This window comes from Engystomops pustulosus, chromosome 3, assembly GCF_040894005.1.
Source record: "Engystomops pustulosus chromosome 3, aEngPut4.maternal, whole genome shotgun sequence".
In the NCBI taxonomy this organism is placed as follows: domain Eukaryota; kingdom Metazoa; phylum Chordata; class Amphibia; order Anura; family Leptodactylidae; genus Engystomops; species Engystomops pustulosus.
The window spans coordinates 203656410-203680040 of NC_092413.1; the positions used below are offsets into that span (position 1 = coordinate 203656410).

Consider the following 23631-nt stretch of genomic DNA (forward strand, 5'->3'; position numbering starts at 1 on the left):
AATAGTTAACATCTGGGGAGATCATTGTAGTATATCTGGATGTGCAGTCCAGATCCTCTGCTCTCCAAGTGCTACAAAATTTCGTATCTGTAGAATATGGGATTTATCTAAATACATTGTGAAGAAAGGAAAGTGTATATGGGGGGGGGGGGGATCCTGCAATTGATACAAAGCAGGCCATTCTTTGGATGCAGATCCCAATGCAGAATGTAAAGGTGTAAAATTTCATCCCCATTGGCATGACAAAACTGTGACAAAGTGGTCAGTTTTAGCCCATTTCTGAATGGCTGTGTGGAGATGGGCTGCTGAAAGCCCTTTTGGCTAAAAATTCAGGCTATATAAGCCCATCCTATTACTCTTAAAATTAGTGGAAGGAGGGGACCGTTTAATTTCACGTAAATTTCAACATTGAATATGAACACATTTCAGAAATATAACATCTTTAGATCGGGTGCATGTTAGTTTTTGGCTGCTGTAAAATTCACAAACTAAGAGGAGAACAGGCCACTAGTACTTCTGGACAAATGTTAAAACCAGTCATTGCCCCCATACAGACTACACCAACTCCAATAGTTGATGGCCTTTAAACCCGAGGTCCATAGCTCCCGATTGTGACAGGTTTGAGGACACTTGTGCAATAGCAGGTGACAGAACATAAAGTGAAGGTTGTAAAGTACTGCATAACATACCATGAAATTACCAGCATCAATAGCCATCAGCAAAGCAGCAGGGAAAGCTAGTTAGGAGTCATTGTCAATGCAAGTTGAAGGACCCTCGCTAGAAATGTGGAGTTCAGCTGAATTGTGCAGTCAACTCAATGAAGCCAGATTGAGAATTAGAAGATAATCCTCTTTGGGCTCCACATTGTAGAGTCTTTGCATGAAAGAGCTGCTAGACCGGTGATGGCAAATCTGCTAAATAAGCGAGTTCTGGTTGTAGTTTGGACACTTAATGTGCCAAAACATTTTAGGCAATAGAGTCTTGCTCCCAGTGTTTCCACTGCTTTCAATCATATCAGTATCCCAAGTACACCAACAGGGCTGAAAGGAAGGTCAAAATCAGACTCATTGCAGCTTCCCTCCAGGGTCCTTCTGCACAGGAGGATTTGTGGGGCCAGCTGGAGGACCTCAAAGATAATCCAGCCCCATCCACACCTCTGTCTGCAGCAAAGGAAATGTCACTTTAAAATGGAGAGCAGGGCATCTCAAATAGTGCAGGACTGCAGGTAGATTCTGTTTGGGCACCCAGGCACTTGCCCCAATAGAAAGTTCAGAGGGCTCTGAGTACCACCTCTGATACCCATACCACAAGTTTGCCATCATGGTCCTAGACATTGTATGGCATCACCGTAGGGTACTGCATCTTACCCCACCCCATTGTATGAGATCTGGTGGAACTACACTTTGGTAATAACACCAGACAAACCCATGTCTGTATACGGTACAGATCTACTAGAAGCCACTCAGAAGTGACCCCAGACTCAAGGGCAACGACTCTTGACACCATTGACCTCCCCCTAGATCTTTAATAAAGAACAAAATGGACCAGGATGACACCAAACATTGTATCCTCAAATTTATTAACAAAAACAAAAGTGCCTTCTTAAAAATGAACATCAGATCTTTGAGGATGTTTTTGAACTGGAAGAAAATGGGAAACAAATTAGCATTATTGAAAAATTAACAATGTCTTGTAAGTAGATCACAATGATCCAGGTACCTTCCATAGTATAAAGTAGGCCATATACTCACACTGCTTGGTGTCTACTCTGCTCTTAACTTCCAGTAGAAAAACGGCTTTGGAAGAAACCAACTTGTGCTCATCATCTGCATCCACACTGCGTCCTGACATAGAAAAATTTTAAAAATCATGCATAAACAAAACCATAAACAGTAACACAGTAAAAGACAGGTTCTGTGCTCTGGACATCCCCACCAAATAAGACCCAGTTCACACTTGCCTCTGGGCTTTACTTAAAATCTTCAAAAATTAGAGGTTGTAAGAGAAACTAAAAAAAACCGAGTGAATACAAGGTCTTCTGTTCCCCATAGAATCCACCGGAGATCAACACATTTTTGTGCTGCCTGGAGGTTAGTTTTATTTCTTTTGAGCAGCAGATTCCAGAAATACCTTTAATTTTTTTCTAGCAGTTTATGAGATGTTGAGAGATTCAATCAAGAAGTACATTGAATATCGTGTGTATCCCATCATCCACGGTATTGATCTTCCAAACTCAGACTGGCCCAACGGAGGAACCTCTAGTAATTGTACACAATGGGACCAGCATCGGAAGTAGAAGTGATCAATGGCATTGGCATCTGCAAGATGCCCATGCCATTGACAGTCAAAGTGCAACGCGGCTATGAGACTTTCCCAGTGCACTTTGACCCGGGATGCACGGCTTTGCATCCTGTACTGGCTCTGGCTGCAGATGGGAAGAGCATGTCAGCCCTTGCTATCAGCTTTAAGTAGAGGACAGAGGGAGTGGAAGGAGAAGGACAGATGAGGACAATAGAGGTACCCATCAATTCCTACATCTCAGACTCTTGCAAAATAGACAAATTCTAAGTAGCATCACCCATAATCAATTTCTCTAGTGGGCCCCGGGCACCCCAGTTGACCCCGATGATGTCCAATTACTGTTGGAGCATCCAGCCTGAATGTACAAGAATAACTCGCCTTAAAGGAAACCTACCACTTGAAGTGGCAGGTTTCCGATGGCAATACCGAGCACCAGCTCAGGGTGAGCTGGTGCCGGAGCTTATTTTCGTTAGTTTTAAACCGCGGTATCGCGGTTTAAAACACTTTAAACTTTATAGCCGGCGCAGGCAGGTACGCGCTCGGCGCTTACCGTGCGCGCGGCTACATAGGAAGTGAATGAGAGCCGCGCGCATGGTAAGCGCCGAGCGCGTACCTGCCTGCGCCGGCTATAAAGTTTAAAGTGTTTTAAACCGCGATACCGCGGTTTAAAACACTAACGAAAATAAGCTCCGGCACCAGCTCACCCTGAGCTGGTGCCCGGTATTTCCATCAGAAACCTGCCACTACAAGTGGTAGGTTTCCTTTAAGTACAAACTGCTCAATGCCAGAGCTCCAAAAGTAGATCTGATTGTAATTTCCAGAATCAGGGACCCAATACAACACTATTTACACCTCTTTCAAAGCTCTGATAAGTTACTGTATTTTACACCCAAATTCAAGCAGAAGAAAAATTTGTGCCCCATTAAGGACACTCAGACAACCAATATAACTCACCTAGCCTCTGGCGGGCCGGTATACAAGATCCTACTTGCGCGCAGGCTGGATCGGAGGTCGGGTTGGACGAATCACAGATTATCACTTCGCAGTGAAAGTAGATCTGACCACAAATAGCAAGACAATTATAAACCAATGCTCTTATTGGGGTGTAGACAGACTTTACCCCAGTGCAAGGGGTCAAATTTTTAGCTGTGAATAGAGACACTGGGGATTTTACTGGAGATTGATTATAGATGGGTAGCTTCTGGCAGTTTAGGGTTTAAGTTTATAAACTTGTGAATAACATGCATGTTTGATGAAGCATTGCCATGTAGAGGGGGTCACAGGCATTACCTCAACTGGAGAAATTTACTGTCAAAATGCAGACAAAAAAAATGGGCAACCACCTGTGGGTTAATGTGTGACCGATTTGAAACAATAGTCGGATTTCATACCTGTAAAACCCAAGTTTTTAGAAATTGAGATTGTGGCACTTACCTCTCCTCCATAGATTGCACCCTCACCCATAAAGGTAAGAGTTTTCACTTCAAATCTTTTGAGATGTGAGGGAATCTGGACTCTGGAATCTGCCCGCACTTGGTGGAAGATTGTCTGGTAGGGCTCATTGTGTTCACAACTGATATGGAGTAAAACAGTGGCATAGGTCACTTTCCAACATCTGACTTGGGCCTTTCCTCACTTGTTACCAAACAATCTGTGATAACGTTAGACTGAAAGATTGGTTCAGTAGGGCTATGGGTTCAGGGTGGCCATTCTGGAGCTCACTGCATATCTTATTCTTTATACACAACCATGGCACAGATTTCCTAGTTGAACCTCACCAACACCCTATGCCAGGGAAAGCCCATCAGTTACAATTTGTGGACAGCCCTTTTGGAGTTCACAATTTGAAACCCAAGAATTATCGTAGGCACTCAACAGAAAGGTTACAACGATCTGGTTGGAACCTCCACATACCGGTAATGGCAGCTCACCTGTTGTCTACAATTGGCCACATAGGAAGGCTTCTCATGTCAGGTGTTGTAGTAGCCCAGCAACTGTCCAAGAAGAGTTCTAGCTGAGGATCACTACGGTGCAAGAGCTCAACCTCAAAATACAAGGGCTCCCTCAAATACTTGACCACTGGATATTCGGCATCTTCATAGAAGACATTGTAAGCATCATCTGAGGAAAGATTGACACTTGTTCAGGAGACCTCACCAATGGCTTGTGTAGCGTTAAGATCTGGTGGCACTTACCTTTACTAAGCCTCAAAACCAGGTCAAGAGAAGCACTTCCATTCTGTGCGCTGGGCTCAGGGTTATTCCGTGGGGTGTAGTCAATAACCAAGGTGCCGTTTGTTGAGTACTTACAGGACACAGGCATTCTTTATAAGGGGGAGGGGAGAAAACTAATCAATATGGTTCATTTCCAGTATTTTTCAGAAGATGCTACCTTTCATTACTTGCCTGTACAAGACCTTCCCCGATACACTACTGAGGTAGGATATTTCATTGTCGTAGATCATAATGTTGCCCTCAAACTGAAGAACAAGTTGTCATGTTAAAGTTTAGATTTACAGCCAGGAAATCGAACCATCATCTAACAAAACTAAGCAACATGGAAGAGACTTTGTCTAGGGTCAGTGTAGCCCAGAGACCTGGCCCCATACAGGCAACATGTTATAGTGCAGACGGAGCTGGGAATGTAGGATAAATGTACAATATCCTACACTCCTACTACTGTAGAACATACTGCCTGTAGACTACATGTGGGATCTTGAAGACCGACATTTCTTTACACCTTGGACTTTGGGAACAGGTGAGAACTCATCTGCCTACAGAATTTTGTTAGTAATTTACCCATTACCACAGAGGATAACCCTAAAGAAAAACTCATCTACATGTAGCAGCATGAGAATTTTCCCCAACACAAGGTTCTTGGCTAGTCTTACCCGCCGAGTTGTTGCACAACTGTTGACCGTGAATGAAAACTGGGCTGTGCCACCATTTGTAGTCACCGGGCCACAACGCTTGTCCCTCAGTGTGAGTTCAGACAATTTCATTTCTGGGATATTACTTATTTCCTTCACCGAGACTTGTATTGTTCCATCTGGAAGACAGACTACAAGAAAAGAAGAAGAAGTTGTACTCCATTTATAGAAGATTAACATTCAACCACATGAACCATGCCAATCCCGGTCACCTACCAGCGGTCTGTGGTGAACTTTCACAAGAAATCAGGAAAGTGTACAGGTTATTGCCGTTCTGATCAGTTATGCTTAGAGGAATGGTTGTTGTGAGGCCTTTAATCGTTACCTGGAGAATAAGTCATATACAAGGATTTGTAACAGCAAATAAATTACGTCTGCGCATCCATGTTGTCTACAAGGGTTGGTCGGATTCATTGTGGGACGGCAAGTGATATTCATAAACTATGGTTAAAATCTACAGAGGGCAACAATGAAGGTCTCACTTTCTGTACACCATTTTAAGTGCCACTTACCTCATCCATTGCAAGATTTGATGCAGCAGGTACCTGGATCTCAGCATGCGTCTGGTTGATAACCGATAACATTCCACTACTTGATGTTGCAGGTGTACCCTTGATGTTTATGGACCAGCTTGGATCAAGGTTTCCTAGCGTTGTAGTCAACATGCCACCTTTTTGCCAACACGGACCAACATTTGGCTGGCCTGGAGAGAAAGGCAAACATTGAACTATGAGCTGTGGTCCACATCTTCCAGAGCACAAAGTAGTACAAGCTTCTAAGGGTTTTCTCACTACGATGGACAAGTCTTGGCTCGAGAGTTGGGCCATAATTTGAGACACATTATGCATTGCTCTGAATAGGGTACTGAGACAAAAAGTGTCTAGTCAAGTAGGCCTTGGCCTTTAGTGACCCAACAAATAGTATACACCATTAAAGATTACACTTAATAGCATCTGATATTACAGCTCATTCATGCCCCTTGAATGGAAGAGCACTGCAATTCCAGACTGTGCTGTTGCCAGTTTCTACTAGGATGTAGACCTGCCTCGCCCTACCCCCACCTATATGACATGCTGAACAGCAGCCTCCCTTTTGCCGCAAAAATTAAATTTAAATGCATTGTTCATAACTTCCAACAAGGATTTGATACTACTCCAGTAAAGAAGTCCTAGAGAACATACTCACGGATAAAACACTCCACAGTTTCAGTCGTGGTAAAGGTCTCATCGTAGGGGATGATTTTGAATCCAAATGTTACATTCAAGGTGAACAGAATGCCATCCGGGAGATGCTAAGACATCAAAATAAGGATTTTTTTTTTTTACAATTTCATATAATCCTTTGATACATTGAAGTTCACTGCTTAAATTTGTGGTCAAGCCTTTTGTACAGTCACATTTTATACACCCTCACAGCCGAATTCTTTCAGGTTTTGTTAATAGCAGAACAAAAAAAAAAAAAAAAAAAAAAAGAGCCTGAGTAAAGTAGGGCAACTCAAGATAAATTGTAGTCTGAGGAACAGAAGCCCTATTTTTGTTGTGAACTGGGCGCCCAACAAATTGGAATGTCTTGTTGGGCCCGTTTCTACCATTGTGCAGGGTGGCAGCAACCATACACTGACCCCAGTACATAACTCAGTAGTCACTGCCCCGTCAATTTTTGGAGTTTCCTTACCTGAAACATCCATCAGTCTCCAGGAATAGCAACAACCTTTAATTTGACTCAGATAGTGCAATGTTGAAGCAGGCGGATTTGGTCAATATCTATAGTGTGCTGCCAGCTTAAGCCATAACATGGTAGAAATAACATGTTTCAATAAAGAGTACTTTTTTTGGATCATAATTTTAGCCAAGGTCAAACAGGTTCGGCGCTGTATCATTCCTTCACTAGACCAATTGAAAGTACGTAATCATATTGTGGCAGCAAAGGATATTGGGAAAACAGGCCAATTGTGAAGAAAACTAAAAAGTGGCTTTCTGAATCTAGGAGATAGGGTTTGAAGGCTCCTAGTCCAGTTTAGTAATTTTTTTTGGGGGGGGGGGTGCAAGTGAAAAAAAATCTGCTGAATAAACTCACGTTCCCACCAAGTATGGTCATATCTTACCTTCTTATACACATTTTGATTGATGAAAGGAACTTTAAGAATAAAGATCACATCTCCATTTGGAAGAGTTTTATTCCCCAAAATAAATCCAGAGTCAACACCTTGAGGCACCATCGATGTGGTGTTACCAACTGTGAAATAAATCAACTGGACATCTGGGAGAAAAGTGCCGACCGTGACGTTAAATATTAGAGTTGAAGGGACGGTTTCTACAGGGGAAGGTAAAATAAAAAAAAAAAAGTTAAAAAACTTCCTAATGGAACCTTGGACTTTCTGCAATGACTTACCATTGGTTATAACAGGTGGCCTTTCCTCAAAGGGAGTTGTTATATCCTTAATGATTGTGTATTTTGTGACACCCCAGCCATCATCCGTCCACACATTTTCAATAAATGGCTGAATACTGTAAGTCCGCCCATATTGGAAGTTTACAACACGGCTCTGGAAGGTAGACAAGGGTACAGACTGAAAGTATTCCGAGGCCTACACCAAATATCAGACTTGCATGTACATTGTAAAGTATTTACACCAAGGCACGGCATCTCAACACCCAATCCAATGGGTTATTTTTAAGCTTTCCACCAGCTGCATATTGACTTGCCTTATAATATCCACCTAGAGCTCCCACTGGTATTCTTGCTGTAGTGACAGTATTGCTGTCCAGGATCTCCACACCTCTAGATAGGATATCTACGTTTGTTAGATTCTGAAGGTCAACGCCAAACTGGATACGACGGTTCTGGATTCCTTTTGCACCGGTCAGAAGTGGAGAAACACTCTTTGGGATTGTCCATACGATCCACCCACTCGTGAACTTTACATCATCTAGAAAAAGAGGGAAGACTCCTGGATTTTGCTCAACATTGGTGTTGAGGTGGAAGTGAAAGGACTAAACGTGGAGGATATAGATTTGGCTTGAAACAGTAGAGCTAGTGGTAGAACAGAAAGTCATGCGTTGGCTTAGACAATTTATGCCAACTTGGTTTGATAACAGCCCTCTACATAAGTCTTTCAGTTTAAGGGTTCATCCAATGCTACACAGCTGGGAGATTGGAGCTTACCTTGACCATGAAAAAGTTACGTACACTACCAGAAACTTACCAACTGGACATGCAACAGCATTGTCTACCAAGTAGATGAACCAGCGTTGCTTGTAAAATAGAGTCGCTCTTACAGTTGAGAAGGTCACACCACTGATCTAAGAAGGTGAGAAGTTTATATGTTCAATTGTAAAAGAATGGGGTGTAGGGTTAAAGACATTAGAAGGGGCACCATGAAAGTTTCCTAGTTACCCTTTGGGGCACAGCATGAGAAGCATTGTAGGAGGTCCTCAATAAGGTCCTGGATTCAGTGGTGTTAATCCCATAGCCAATGTTCTGTGCTGCATCGATCAGCATAGTTGTCTTCTGGGTTGTAGAAATATGAAACACCACTTGCCACACAGACATCAAGCCACTCACCGCCTGAAGGACAGAGGATCGAAGGAAGAACTTTAAGAGTAAATGAAGACCAATGCCGAGATTAATTCTAAAAAGTTGTAGGACACAATCTAGTAACAACTCCCATGACTGTTGAAACAATATGCACCAACAATGCTTCAACTAATTTCTCTTTACACTGGGGAAGAAGTGGAGGACATTGCCATCCTTTATAATCTGAAAGATTGCGTCAAGCTATTGTTCTTTTATCTTGAAGTTTGGGAATTCGCAGATGCCATTTTTTGGTAAAGTGACTTAAAATGCTATAGTACAACAAGTACCAGTTTTAATATGGGCTACATATGAAATTACATCCAAGAGTAATGGTGGGGGTTACAAAGACATGGGCTCCATTAGGGCAAACCTTTGATATACAACTACATCAAGTGAGGAACCTTTTCCATCCACCACCACTTTATTGGAAGGAAGGAACACCCCCTGCAGCTCATTGTTGCCAGATTGGCTTGTGTTTGATATTTGGCAGCCAACCAGGAAACCGAGTAAAGTGTAGCTTTCAATTTAAAGCATAGATCAAACTACAAGTAGACATAACTAAAGCACAATGGAGAAAGTTATGGTAACATGAGAAGTTGTTCACTGGTCCTTCAATGTCAATCCACAAAGTTCTACCCTTGACTTGCCTGGGTGAACGCAGTGGACCAATCCTCTGGTTCGTTTCTGAATACTCCTTCTGAAATTATTGGAATTTTTCTTCTGACGGACACCTGCAAGAACAAGTTTTAAAGTTAGTCCTGGTCACAAGATAGCCAACACTATACCACAGCTACTAGAGCCAAGATGGGACAAGCAATGGTTGTCCCATCTTTCCATCCAGGTAAAGCACAACAGGTTCACAGAAGACCATGGAAGAAATCCCAATCATGGGTCCAAGTGACCAAGACTCATCTCACTTTTTACCTCCATGTAATTGGCTTCACAAATAATTTCACGTGGGTTCATCACATACGGGCAGCTGACCACCTTCATGTAGTTCACAGCATCGGTCATATCACGTCTGGATGCAACTTCAATCTTAACACCTACATCAAATTGGTGGACAGTCTGCAGGAAAAGTAAACATTAATAGGCGCTACCAATTCCTAAGATCTGTCTAGAGATAGGACACCTTACCCCAATGTTAGCATAACAACTGTATAGAGAAGCCCTGAAGGAGATGTTCCCCCAGGCGTCATAAGTTATGGTATAGCCGCACTTTATAGCCAAGTCATCGGTGATCACATAGGCAGCTCCAGTCGGGTCTGCAGAAGAGTTGTAGACAATAGATTAACTATTGATTTTGGGAGGTATTTTGTAATACTTTGACAAGTACCTAGTTCATACTTCGTTCTCTGGGAGGTAATCTTGATCTAAATGAAAGCCCCTCCCCATAAATATGTTCCACATGGCTACAGTTTGTAGAATCATCAAGCCCAGAAGTCATTGGTGTTCAGGAGGAACAAGTCTTTTTAGGGATGATGCATCATAGGTGACATGTTCTAGGTTCTAACCCTTGGACATCCTGTGGTCCATCAGCACTGCCCATAAGCTTCTGTATGACCCATCCTTATACAACAAGTTTACCAATTTATTCACTTGACCCTCAACTTACCAATAGCTGAAAATCTCACAAACTTCTTAAGTACATATTGTGCAGGCAAATCGAGCTGTACAAAGGACCTCCGGCAGCTGGAGAGGATGAAGTCTAAAGCAACAGATTTAGTTAGTGGTGAAAAAGTGTCCCGATCCTGAAACTAATAATCGTGGTTGTTACCTGTGCTTGGTCTTTGTTGTGTGTAGACTTCAGTGACCAAAAAAAGGGTGAGGAACGTCAACCTAAAATAAGTTAGAAATGGTTATATCCACTTCAAATTAGTTCCAGAATGGGTTGGTATTGTCTACACTTAAGGTTCGCTAAAGAGATCACCATGGAGTGATTGGTGCAATGGTGAAGGCATGTGATGGCCCTGGAGCAGGAATCACTACAGAATCAGGTAGGAGGTTCTAAACTTGTGTCACATGGGCACCAAGTGTGATGATAAAATTACCATGCACAGTGGTTACACCAAATTATGATTAGCGAGTACCCAATTGGAAAGAGCATGACCCACTTGGTTATTAAAGTTTTCGCTTGCACCAGAAGCGCTCGTTTATAATTGGATGCGTATGGGTGCTACCACATGGGGCGTTATTGGACCGTTGTTGTACATTTACGGTGTGTTTGGCTGGTTTTAATCCGTTTCACAGCCAATTACACTTCTAGAAATCAAGATGAACAGGTTCAAACCAGCCAAACACATGGTAAACATACAAAGACGCATGCATTTTTAGTCCGTTTTGAAATGGTCCAAGAACGAACTGTGTGGCAGCACCCTAATAAGGCCGAGTTCACACACTGTTTTGAAATGCAATGCAACAGGAGGAGAGGGAATTTGTCCAATTATATTACGGTTAACATTGTATCTTGTAAATGAAACTGTTAACTTGAGTGTTAAGCATTTTGCAAAGCAGTGTTAACATGATATAAACTCATTATGTCAACATTGTCTTGTAATGCGGATGTTAACAACTTCATCAGAAAAATTCCCCCCTCTGTTTTATTGGGTTTCAAAATGCAATGTAGACGCCAAGTGTGAATACTTTCTCACAAAAGCCAAATGAAAGTGGTACAGATGGACACTAAGGGCTCCGTCACACGTTCCAATTCAGTTTTGTAACAATTGAAATGTACTGTAATGTAAAAGGTGTTCTCCAATCATAGAAAGTGTGGAAAGGAAAAAACTTACCAATTGGTGGGGGTCTCATTGATGAGATTCCTACAGATCTAGAGAACGGGGGTCTATTGCACCTCTGTTGTGCTCCAGATGACCGGAGCAGGCGGCTCACAGGTAGTCTGTTCATCTCTAATGCTCAGACACAGATTGTCAAGTCTAGAGCATGGCTATTTCCGTCAGCACCATAGAGATGAACGGAGCAACTGGCACATGTGGGACTGCCTGTTCTATAAAAACTCAAGCGCAACTGGGGTACAGTGGACCACCGTACTCAAGATCCGTGGGGGTCCTATCACAATTACTTGATATGACTGGAGAACCCACTTAAGGCTGGATTTGCATGAGCATATGTCCGCTGGGCAGGCATACATCCGATGTGATGGAGAGGGGACCCCTCTATTGAAATGCACAGCATACAGGCCGTACTTCGGGGAAAGAAAACGTGTGTGTGGGTGGGGGTAAAGGTGTGTATCACACCGTGCAGCCATTGACGTCTATGGGGACATATGTAGGGCTGCATGTAGACCGTACATATGGTGATGTAAATACAGCCTAAGGATTACTTAAGACCATGTCATTGCACTGGCAATACAAGAGACTAAAACATCCCTGCATCAATGTGGGTTACTGTTACCAATAATATTTCATGGCCTATTCCACATACAGGCCATCAATAGTCTGCCCCTAAAAAATCCTAAATAGATCACACAAGGTGCATTCAGGCATTCTGCTCCCTAATATGCAAGATGGAAACATGGAACCAAAATGATGCCCCTTCTGATGCAATAATTTATCCCACTTTTCCATCAGACTCAAAAATTGATAAGACTGAAGAGAAAGAAAATGAAAAAGGGACGAGATGAAGAATGACACATGGTGGCACAGAGATGCCATATGGCACATGTATAGCCACTTACCTGAACAGGAGCTTCATTTCCCGGGTCAGGGCCATGTCATGTAGGACCAGAAAACCTCCTCTCACAAGACGTCTCCCCCAAATTACAGAGCAATAACTATATCCAGGCCACACATCATATTGTATCCTGCTCTGCCCCGTGTGACTAGTATCAGAGCAGATACCACAGGGGAGGTGGCTACAAATCTCCTATATGAAAGCACTCGCCTAATTGACCTAATTAGTAAATGCTGGGCCAGATTATCCTAATGAATGAAGCAGTGCGGCCTTATGTTATGTATCGCCCTGCGTTCACACGTTCAGTTTTTTACACGCAGTTTTCAAAGCCAAAAATGGATGATAATGTGTGAGAACTTATCACAGAGGGCACATTCACACGATACGTTACGTCGCTTTTTTTTATGTGTTTTTGATGCATTCCAAGGGCTTCAGCCTAAATCACATGCTGAGGTTACATTGCGTTTTAACAGATGCAGTGGAAACGCAATGTAACCTCAGCATGTGATCAAGGCTGAAGTCAGTGGAATGCGTCAAAAACGCAACGCACAACGCGACGTATCGTGTAAATGGTCGTGGCATTTTGAACCTGTTTTTGGGCCGTTTTTAAGCAGTCTGTTAAAAAAACGCATGCGTTTTAAAAATGCTTGCACTTTGAAAACGCATCAGTTTTTCCCGTTTTTTGTCAGTTTTTCCCCAATTATGATAATCATGATAATTGGGAAAAACGGACAAAAGCGGAAAAACGGGGTTCAAAACGCCATGTGTATCACCACCCATAGGCCACGCTCTCAGGCCGCGGTCACACGTACCGCTAAGCATCCGTCATAACACGACGCTAGCGCACAGGGGGAGGTCCTCGGCCCGAACGCACAGGCCTAGGCACAATCACATATGTGTTTCCAGAGAAACTCATGCGATGAGTAACCAGGCCCTGGGGTCTTGAATTTGAGGGCGCATTCACACTTTGCGCTTTGGTTGTGTTTTCATAGCGTTTAAAAATGCATTACAACAGCTGAGATGAGGTGATTTGCCTAATTACATTACTGATAACGTTTACGTTAACGCATGCGTTAACATAGCGTTAACAAATGTAAATAGTAATGTAATTAGGCCAATCTCCTCTCCTCAGCTGTTGTAATGCGTTTCAAACGCAATGAAAACGCAGGACAAAACGCAACGTGTGAACGCGCCTTAAACGATACTGATAAGGCCACGGTCACCCGTTCCGCTAGCTGTCCATTCATAACGCGACGCTAGCGCACACGGGGTGGTCCTCGGCCCGAACGCACAAGCATTTCCCGGGAAACGCATCCAATATGCTTCCCACCCCCTGTGCGCTAGCGTTATGAGCTGACGGCTAGGGGAATGTGTGACCGCGGCCTGACCATTCACGTGTTTCCCTGGAAACGGATATGCGATTGGGCCGAGGCACGCCAGCGTTGCATTATGAATGCAATACTAGCGGAAAGGGTGACTGCGGCCATAGGGCGATTTCCCACCTGCCGTTTTTAAATGCATCCAAAACGCAAGTGGGAGGGGGCTTGGCCAAGACGTTTCATTGCGTTTCCCTCCCACTTGCATTTTGAATGCGCTTAAAACAACACCAGGTGGGAAACCGTCCATAGGATAGTTTCTCATCCTGATTTTAAGGCCTTGTTCACATGCAGCATTTGTGTTGCGTTTTGCAGCACAAAGGCTGCGAGGGAGGGTCTTATGTGGTATTATCCACATTTCCCAAAAAAATTAAACATTTTTAAACCAGTATCTGATACAGATTTGCATCAAATAATCTCAATCTGTCTCCTGATCTCAAATAGTTTTGCACTCATTACAGTAAAAAAAAGTGAATTTGTATATTATCTGCACATCCCTGGCGTGACCACTGTGTGGCAGCAAACATCCTTTGGATGAATTTATTGTGATATTTATTATCTTTTTGTGATTTTTTTTTCCATTATTTTTTTTTTATTAATGATTACATTTAAGACTATGCCACCTATTCAGCAACAGGCCAGGGCTGCGAAAGAATAAATAAGTACATAGAAAAAAGTTGTCTCAAAACTGTAAAATATGAGGCCGTGTTTACACTTTGCGTTTCTTGTTGTGTTTTTGACGCATTAGGAAAGACGCTACCGCTCCTCTTCCATTTAAATGCATGTCTTTTTGGCCCTTCTAGCTCTTTGTTGCATTTTTGCTTTCGTTTTGGGTTTTTGAAAAGCACATAAGCGTCTAAGTGCATCGTATTGTGTTTTGTGATGCGTTTTAACACTTGTGACTTGCTGGGAAGCAGTTTCCCTTAAAACGCATTTGCAAACTGGTCATTTGCTGAGTCAAAAACTCAAAAAAGGAACAAAAAACGCAATGCTGCGTGTGAACGCGGCCTCAATAGAACCATCTCTGCAATGGATGGAGATTTTTATGTTGGGGTGCGCCATCTAGAGGCAGGAACATGTAATGCCGTGCATCTCAATTCTAACATTTTAACCCCTTAAGGACGCAGGGTTTTTCCGCTCAGTTCTCGCTCTCCAACTTCAAAAATCCATAACTTTTTCATTTTTACGCGTACAGACCTGTGTGAGGGCTTATTTTGTGCGTAACAAATTTTACTTTCCCGTAATGTTATTTATTTTAACATGCCATGTACTGCGAAGCTGAAAAAAAATTCCAAATGTGGAAAAATTGAAAAAAAAACGCATGTGCGTCACATTCTTGTGGGCTCAGTTTTTTTCGACTTTGACTATGCACTCAAAATAACACCTCAGCTTTATTCTTTGGTTCGGTGCGATCGCGGTGATACAAAGTTTATACAGGTTTTATTGTGTTTTAACACATTTTCAAAAATTAAACGAATGTGTACAAAAAAGAAAAACATTTTTTTTGCCATCTTCTGACGCTAATAACTTTTTCATACTTTGGCGCACGGAGATGTGTGAGGTGTCAATTTTTGCGAAATGAGCCGACGTTTTCATTGCTACTATTTTGAGGTCTGTGCGACATTTAGATAATTTTTTATTTCATTTTTTATGTGATGTAAAAAGGTGTAAAAATCGCATTTCGGACATTTGGGCGCCATTTCCCGCCTCGGAGGTCACCGCCGGCCGTAACCGTTTTTATATTTTGATAGATCGGGCATTTTGGGACGCGGCGATACCTAATATGTTTGTGATTTTTACTGTTTATTATGTTTTATATCCGTTCTAGGGAAAGGGGGGTGATTTGAATTTTTAATATTTTATTAATTTTTTTTATTTTTTAAACTTTTTTTTTTCTTTTTTTTCCCACTATATCTTAGACCATCTAGGGTACATTAACCCTAGATGGTCAGATCGCTGCTACCATATACTGCAATACTTCTGTATTGCAATATATGGCATTTTTGCAGCACATTCATTACAATGAGCCACTGGCTCAATGTAACGAATCTGCAGATGCCAGATAGTTTCGGGTCAAACGAAGACCTGAGGCTACCATGGCAACCGATCGCCCGCGCGCCGCCGTCTTTTAAACGCTGCCGGCGACTTTGCCGGCGTCGTCGAAAGGGTTAATTGGCGGTGGGGGTTTGTTGCAATATGCAACAACCCCCACCTCTGTATGAAGAGGACTCAGCCCGTGAGCCCTCTTCATACACTCCTTATACCTCTGCGCCGTAGAGCTACGGCGCAGAGCGTTAAGGGGTTAATGTGATTGCAGTGGGTTATGATTCACAGATCCCCCCCCCCCCCCCAGCTTAGACATGTTTGTCCCCAGTGTATGTTGTCTATAGGGGCATTCACATAAGGGAAATTCTGGGGTGAAGAGGTATCAGGTAGAGGTATGTTAAAAAAATTCTCCTTTGGAATGAAACATTACTAGCAAAGTATCAGTTTAGGAAAAACACTTAGTGTCAGTTAGTTTCCATTTTTCATTATTTTACAGATATCTCATTTGTTTTTTTAAACCTGCTATCTGTTCAGATAATGGAAAGTGTAACGGAAGATATAAAAACGGATACTAGTGGACAATGATGTCCATTAGTATACAGACGGTCCCCTACTTAAGGACAACCGATTTACAGAGGACCCCTAGTTAAAGATTGACCCTTCTGCCCACTGTGACCTCTGGTGACCTCTCTGGATGTTACTATAGTCCCAGGCTGCAATGATCAGCTGTAATATGCCTGTAATGAAGCTTTATTGATAATCCTTGGTCCCATTACAGCCAAAAAAATGTGAAACTCCAATCGTCGCTGGGACAAAAAAAAAAAATTATCTAGAACTACAATTATAAAATATACAGTTTCGACTTACATACAAATTCAACTTTAAAACAAACCTATGGACACTATCTTGTACGTAACCCGGGGACTGCCTGTACATTTGTACACGTTCTGTTAGACCCTCTAATATTTCAGGGGATAGTTGGGATAGAAAAACAGATGGCTATAAAATACTGAAAAACGGAAACTAACTGACATAACAGACAGTAACAGAAAGCAAAGTATCCAAAGTATGATATGAATGTATCCGTCCAGACATCTGTTTAAATTACAATCAGTTTTTTTCTAAAACGGAAACGCAAATGGAAGCCAAAACGCAGATAGTAACTGGCGCTAACAGAAGACTTAGGCCCCTTCTACACTCGCAGCGCATGCTGCCCGGATCGCACGGTCCAAACGCTGCAAACCGGAACGGAACTGACATGCTGAGTTCCGTTCCAGTTTGCTGCGTTTGGGCTAGGTGATCCAGGCAGCATGTGTTGCGAGTGTGATGCGAGTTCACCGCATCACACTCGCGAGTGTAGAAGGGGCCTTACTTCGGCCATATTTTTAACATTGTTGGTTCAATGCGACCTCTAGTGTGTAAAGCAAAGAAAACCAAAAAAATATGGTTATAAAAAACAGAAAGTAATTGACACTAAAGAAAACAAGGGGGCACATGTATCGCAGCTTGTACAAGCTATGATATTTGTGCAATTCCCCGCATCATGTTCAATGCAATTAGCGCCAGGTTATGAGCAATGTGCCCCAATGTATGTTTTTTTTTTTAAAATGGAGACGTGAAAGTTATTGGTTAAAAAAACAGATACTTTGCCATTATAGTATCGGCTTAGACACCCGTTTAAATTTCATGACCATCCAATGGCTGAGTCAGACTCTTTGGGCCGTAAATGGAAAGAAAAAACTGCTTAACCATCACCTAACTAAATAATACAAGGATTTTATTGGAATAGTGATGGTCACAGTTTCATTTAAAATCTTCCAAAAAAACTATCTGAAAAATATGAAAAATTGTATTAGCATCAAATCAAATAGAACAATCAAATAACATCTTGGAGAACATGGTATCCCGAATCCCTAGGTGGCAAGAATTAACCAACCCTAGGACATAACTATACATTTTTCATAGCTTTTTAATCATTTTTTAACATTACAGAAACGTACAGGCCACACCTCTAAATCACTCGCCGCAACCTATTAACTAAGTGGCACAAACATGTGTGACCAATCACATGCATGAAAACTGATAGAAAGAACAAATAGCGGAGGGAGGGAGGGCGGGACAATTCTTTTCTGACAAAGATGGCGTTCTCTCCTTGCAGAGTGATATAGACCTCTCAAACTCCTCCCCCTTTTTTCAAAACCCCCTATAGCCTGATACTACATCATCCACCCCCCACAGTCCAACCCTTCCTGCTTGCCATGACCCTGCAGCGTGCACCGTGATAACATTAAACTGCAAAAACGGAAGACATAACGCACATGGGAAATGGCCCTTAAAGAGGACCTGTCACCCAGAAAATTACCCCACCAAATGTGCCTCCCCCATAATCCTCTCCCTAGCCCTTTTCTCCCCAGCCAGTTTTTAAAAAAATTTATGTGTGATAAGTAGATTTAAACTGATCCGACCTCTTACTAAATAAGAGGTCGGATTCTCGTATCTTGTGTCAGGGGAGTCGGCCTTATTCATAAGGGGGCCGGCCGACACACCCCCAGCACGCCCCTATCAGCGGGGACCTGTATACACAGCGCGGACGCGGCGCACTGACAGTGGCTGTGGCCACAAGATACACACTACGGGGGATACCACTGCGGGATACACACAGCGGGGCCCTATATACACAGCCGCGGCGCACTGACAGTGACTGCGGCCACGGGATACACACTACGGGGGATACCACTGCGGGATACACACAGCGGGGACCTGTATACACAGCCGCGGCGCACTGACAGTGACTGCGGCCACGGGATACACACTACGGAGGATACCACCGCGGGATACACACAGCGGGGACCTGTATACACAGCGCGGCCATGCCGGGATTACACACAGCGGAGAGCTGGCAGCGATTACGCAATACATACGATGCTGCCGGTTTCCCCTACAGGTCCCCGCTGATAGGGGCGTGCTGGGGGTGTGTCGGCCGCCCCCCTTACGAATAAGGCCGACTCCCCTGACACAAGTTTGAGAATCCGACCTCTTATTTAGTAAGAGGTCGGATCAGTTTAAATCTACTTATCACAAATACATTTTTAAAAAACTGGCTGGGGAAAAAGGGGCTGGGGAGAGAATTATGGGGGGGGGGCACATTTGGTGGGGGTCATTTTGAACCTGATTTTGGTCCATTTTTAAGCAGTCCGTCCAAACACGCATGCGTTAAAAAACAAATGCGTTTCGCATTATAGTAAGAACTACAGTAAGAATCACTTCGCTAACGTGGTGGAGAAGAGATGGGATAAAAGAACTGCAGGGGGCGCCGAGACCGTAACAGCTAAATGGGAAATTTTTTATTTTGCGTTTTTTTTAATTTATTTTTTATTAAATTATTTTGTAAATTATACTGTAAGGTTTTCCACTGAACACAACTGAGGATAGGGGATTAGTTGTAGATCAGTGCGGATCCAACTGCTAGGACCTTCACCAGTTGTGGGAAAGAGGGTGTTGTGCGGAGAGGGTATATAGTAGAAGGAATGGAGCAGTGGTACAATAGGGGGTATCGGGGTCCCTACAGTTGAACTTCAGTTAAACTTGAAGAATAAATCAGGTACATATTCCAGTCCCATGGTCCTAGGATCTGCACCATCTTTGACATTGTGACACTGGGAAGCTTATGGCTATTAATAAAGGCACAGTGTAACCTTATCCTTGTGGACAGAAGGTCCGGTGAAGAGCGGGCAGAGGTCTCGTCATCACCTTCCCCGAGTCTCGCCTTATTCTTGGACACAGTCACTCCACATTCTACAAGGGCTTGAAATGTCTCATCTTCTTGTCTCATATTAGAAGTTGTGACTGATGTGGTACAGAATGATAAGATTGTATTACTCAGGCATATCCTGAATATCATGGCGGGGTGCGGAGTGATACAATTCAAAATTTATGTTCTATTAGACAAGGGTTTCTTGGGGTTGTTGACCTCTTTGTAGAATAGGTGATCAATATCAAATAATATTGAATTTGGCCGTTCATCTAATGGGAATGGAAACTGCCCTAACCAGAAACGCTCATTAAAAGCAGAAGAGGCGGAGCCTATAAGAGGCGTCTCCGTCCATGGCTCTCAGCTTCTCTAGTCATGATGACACGGTGAGTTCCTGGTAATCGCTTCCCAGGTTTATATTTGGCTCTCGTTCTTGACTATCCTTTTGTGTATGTGATTCTGTACCTTATATTCTATCTCAGTCATGAGCTGGATTGTTTACCACTCTTTTTCTGTTTATCTGTTTGTCTTGTTTCATTTCTGTACTTTGGTCTAGGGAGGGACCGTCGTTGTGGTTGTCCTGCATTACCTAGAATGTGCAGAGGTAAGCAGGCAGGGTTGTTGGAGAGCTGGAGTGTAGGGTGCACTTTTGCACCTGTTGTCCCTGATTTCTCAATACAAAGATATTTTAAAATAGAATTAATATATTATCTCAATTTGTATTGGTGTCTCTTCTAATCTGTTTTGTCAGGGGTCTGGAGAATATATGTCTCCTTTCCCCTCTGGCAGCTATCAATAAAGCTCCTTTTTGCGCCCCCTGAAGAAGGGGGCTATGGGGTCATGTACAGCTCTGCTCCTGTCCTGACAAACAGGATAGAAAGCTATTTCTATTGGCTACTCTACAGAGAAACTTGGCTGTATGTAGAGAGACTAAGCATGTGTGTCCGCCATTAGGTGGACGTGCACACTGTTATACACTCTGAACACCAGGTGGCGCCACCTTTACTGAATCATATAATAGATCATATTTTAACATGTATTTATCAAATATTTTAAAAGTTATATTGTCTGTACAATGAATATGATATCATGCTTTGGTTATATGCAGGGTCTGTATCAAATCTCTAATGAATCAACATATGAAATGTAATGGATGCTTTACAATACAGTCACTGCGTAAAGCAAAAAGAACCTCTTCATACCTATCACCTAAATATTCCCCAAATCTTATACTGATAAATTTTAGAAATTCCAGTGATACACAGTCTCAAATTGCCCGCTACTTTTCACCAGGCCATAGATATACAGTATATATATTACTCTAGGGGGCGCTCACTAAATATAATTTTATTCTTTTCTCATGGAAAAGATGATACAATTTTTTGAACATTAATTTTATTCAGTTTGTATAAAAAGATGATAAGTTTGTATACAGTCCTCTAAAAAATCCTTCTAGGGCTATGAATCAGACTTTCAATTGTCCCCCGAAGTGTAAAATGTGCTGCCGTATAAGAATTTAAAGGGAACCTGTCATCAGAAATTTACTTTTCGAGAAGCTACAATCCTGGAATATAAATGCATTTTTCACAGTCCTGCTGCTACTTACAATACACATAAAGGTATGAATACACAGATTTCCAGGGACAATACACTGCCTGCTGCTTTGTATAACCAGAACTGTTGAGAGATTTCATTCGAGGACACGCTCTGTTGGCAAAGGGAATGGTACCTTTTGCAGGAGCCAAAAAAGAGCCACAGCTCAAAGATGTACTTTAAATAACTTGGATCATATTGCTGGATCCCAAAACATTCACACCCAGGGATGGGGTCCATCAAACGCTGATGCATTGTGCGCCAACACTTGATATTGACTCCGCCTCTTTGCGTAATAAATGACTATTACTACGGCGCTGTACAGTTTTACGCCAGGTTCTGCCAGGAGGTGGCGCAAGGGGGGAAACAGTCGTAGTATCCGGCTGTGCTGAAGGAATTGCGACCATTTCGAGACTTTGAATCCAAATTTGTGTCACACTACTTTTCCCCTATTTCATTCCAAAATTCCATTTATCCTTTTTATCCGGCTCTTTCACACTGGCGATGTGTATCTCTGCCGTGGTTCAGTGATTTTTACGGATACCTTTCTGAACCATTGTTTACTATGGGTCACATTTCAGTTGTTTTCCACTGATCTATTGTCCGTGAAACAAATGTTGAAACCTGTCATATTTTTTTTTACGAATGCGGATCACAGGAGACAATAAAAGTCTTTAAGGCACATTAATCACGGCTTGTTCGCCTGAAAACAGGTGTACAAGTTGCGATTTTTGCGCAATTCCCAGTGCAAACAGTGAGAATTGCGACTTCTACCCCTGTACGTCAGGTGGCCATGGAGTGGGCAGTGCGTTGTTGACCTGTGCCTGCGCACTGCCTATAGCCTGCGCCTGATAGATCCGGCAATGTGCCCCAGTGATCAATGTGATCAATGTGCCCCATAAACTACAACTCACTATTGTCGCTATTTGTAGTGTAAAATCACCCCACTCCATTGCTGATGTACATCCCCTTACAAACATTGCAACTACAAAGTGAGATCACACACAAACTAAGGCTGCATTCTCACTACCATATGGGTCACGTATATAAGACTGACGTATAAACGATCTATGTACACTGAGCACTATTGTGCAGCACAAGTGGGCCAACGGACCGCTCCGTACCCAGTGAAAAGATAGGACATGTCCTATATTTTCTCGGCATACGGCGCTGTGCGTCATTTTCCTCTATGGAAAGGGGCTGCTTACCCCTCCTCCCCTCCCCAGCGCCGATGTGTACCGTGACGCCGTGCTACGGTACGGCAGGCAACAACGTTGTGAATGTAGCCTAAGGAAAATCATATAAGCGCAAAATGCCGCAAAAAAAATGGCAAAAAGTTCAACAATCCCCCCACGGATAAACCTCCCCCAATTGATATATCCGTGCGGTAAGTAGCTTTGTGGGTAAATCCGCCGCAGTATTGGGGGGCATTTATCACGTGACGTGCGCCTCTTTCCACCTCTCTCTTTCCTCTGTCATTGATTAAACAGGTGCAAAATCCTTAATACCTTTTGCTCGATTTCATTAAAAAAAATCAAGAAATAATAAATTTTTTAAAATATTTTAATAATTTTAATAGTTTTTTGTTTTGCAAAATTTGAATGCCCCGCATTGAGTTTGTGGGAGCAGCAGAGTGAAGTTTGTTGTGAATGATAATATGTCTGGGTTTTACCACTATATCAATGACAGATTCAGCTCTGCTACATGGTACGGTATGATGCAGAGTGTGCGCTGTACCCCATCTGGAGAGGGAGTCCCCAGCTGGCATATGGTCCTGAGACTGCTGTACTGTGCTGTGTATTCCCCAGCCAGGAGGGGAGGGGAGATCAGGAGGTCCAATGATGGTTCTGCCTCTGCTGCCAGCATCCCCTCCCCATGCAGGCTGTGTGTGCTCGGGAGGGACCAGCTGCAGCAGCACAGCCCGGGACACAGGACCCATGCACAGAGCTCTCCCTCCAGGTACGTCACCTTACATGGCACCCTAGGACTGGGTGCCCCACTTTGCCGCTATTGGGAACTTTTCACTGCCTAAGCAAAGTGCACAGCAAACTCCTGTGTGTATTGTAGCATCACCTGTATCATCTGTAGCCAACCCCCAGGCGGATTGACTTACCTACTACTTAGCTCTGTGCATGCAGAACCGAATGTACCAGCGGAGTACGGGTGTGTCTGGATTATATCGCTGGGAGAATGGATGATAGACACATGACAGATGTAGCAGAGCTGAGTTTGTCACTTGGTGGAGCTCATGGTGAGATAGCAAGGTGTATTTGATGGTTTTACATAGGACGGCAGGGAAAATGACTACATTATCATAGCTCATAGGGATAATAGTTACTAATTCAGCTCTGCTACATTGTTACCAAACA

At 42.9% G+C, this 23631-nt stretch overlaps 2 protein-coding genes across 3 annotated transcripts in view; one reads left to right on the top strand and one right to left on the bottom strand.

The window, feature by feature from the left end:
• Positions 1-1602: 1602 nt before the first annotated feature.
• Positions 1603-12677, bottom strand: LOC140122899 (uncharacterized). The gene is made up of 22 exons (XM_072144142.1): positions 12501-12677; positions 10584-10645; positions 10422-10514; positions 9944-10071; positions 9731-9874; positions 9454-9537; positions 8627-8797; positions 8436-8532; positions 7936-8159; positions 7622-7775; positions 7335-7543; positions 6416-6521; positions 5743-5933; positions 5447-5555; positions 5192-5361; positions 4707-4780; positions 4497-4624; positions 4233-4422; positions 3736-3874; positions 3256-3358; positions 1752-1844; positions 1603-1640 (listed from the first exon to the last, which is right to left on the bottom strand). The coding sequence occupies exons 1-22, from the start codon at positions 12533-12535 to the stop codon at positions 1603-1605; spliced, it is 2742 nt and encodes a 913-aa protein (XP_072000243.1). The 5' UTR covers positions 12536-12677.
• Positions 12678-23128: 10451 nt separating this feature from the next.
• Positions 23129-23631, top strand: part of KCNS3 (potassium voltage-gated channel modifier subfamily S member 3) — a 68392-nt gene continuing 67889 nt past the window's right edge. The window contains exon 1 of one of the 2 annotated variants that reach the window (XM_072143623.1): positions 23129-23221. The gene's annotated coding sequence lies outside the window, so the exon portion shown is untranslated. The remainder of the gene's footprint in view (positions 23222-23631) is intronic. The other variant, XM_072143624.1, reaches the window with a different exon arrangement.

What these genes read in the sequence shown, in the direction of transcription:
- LOC140122899 (XM_072144142.1), bottom strand. Translation starts at nt 12,535, where the DNA reads ATGGCCCTGACCCGGGAAATGAAGCTCCTGTTCAG. An exon ending in TGTGAGATTTTCAGCTATTG is followed by an intron (nt 10,072 to 10,421) that starts GTAAGTTGAGGG and finishes ACTCTTCTGCAG; the next exon opens with ACCCGACTGGAGCTGCCTAT. An exon ending in TGGCCAATTGTAGACAACAG is followed by an intron (nt 3,875 to 4,232) that starts GTGAGCTGCCAT and finishes ACTCCATATCAG; the next exon opens with TTGTGAACACAATGAGCCCT.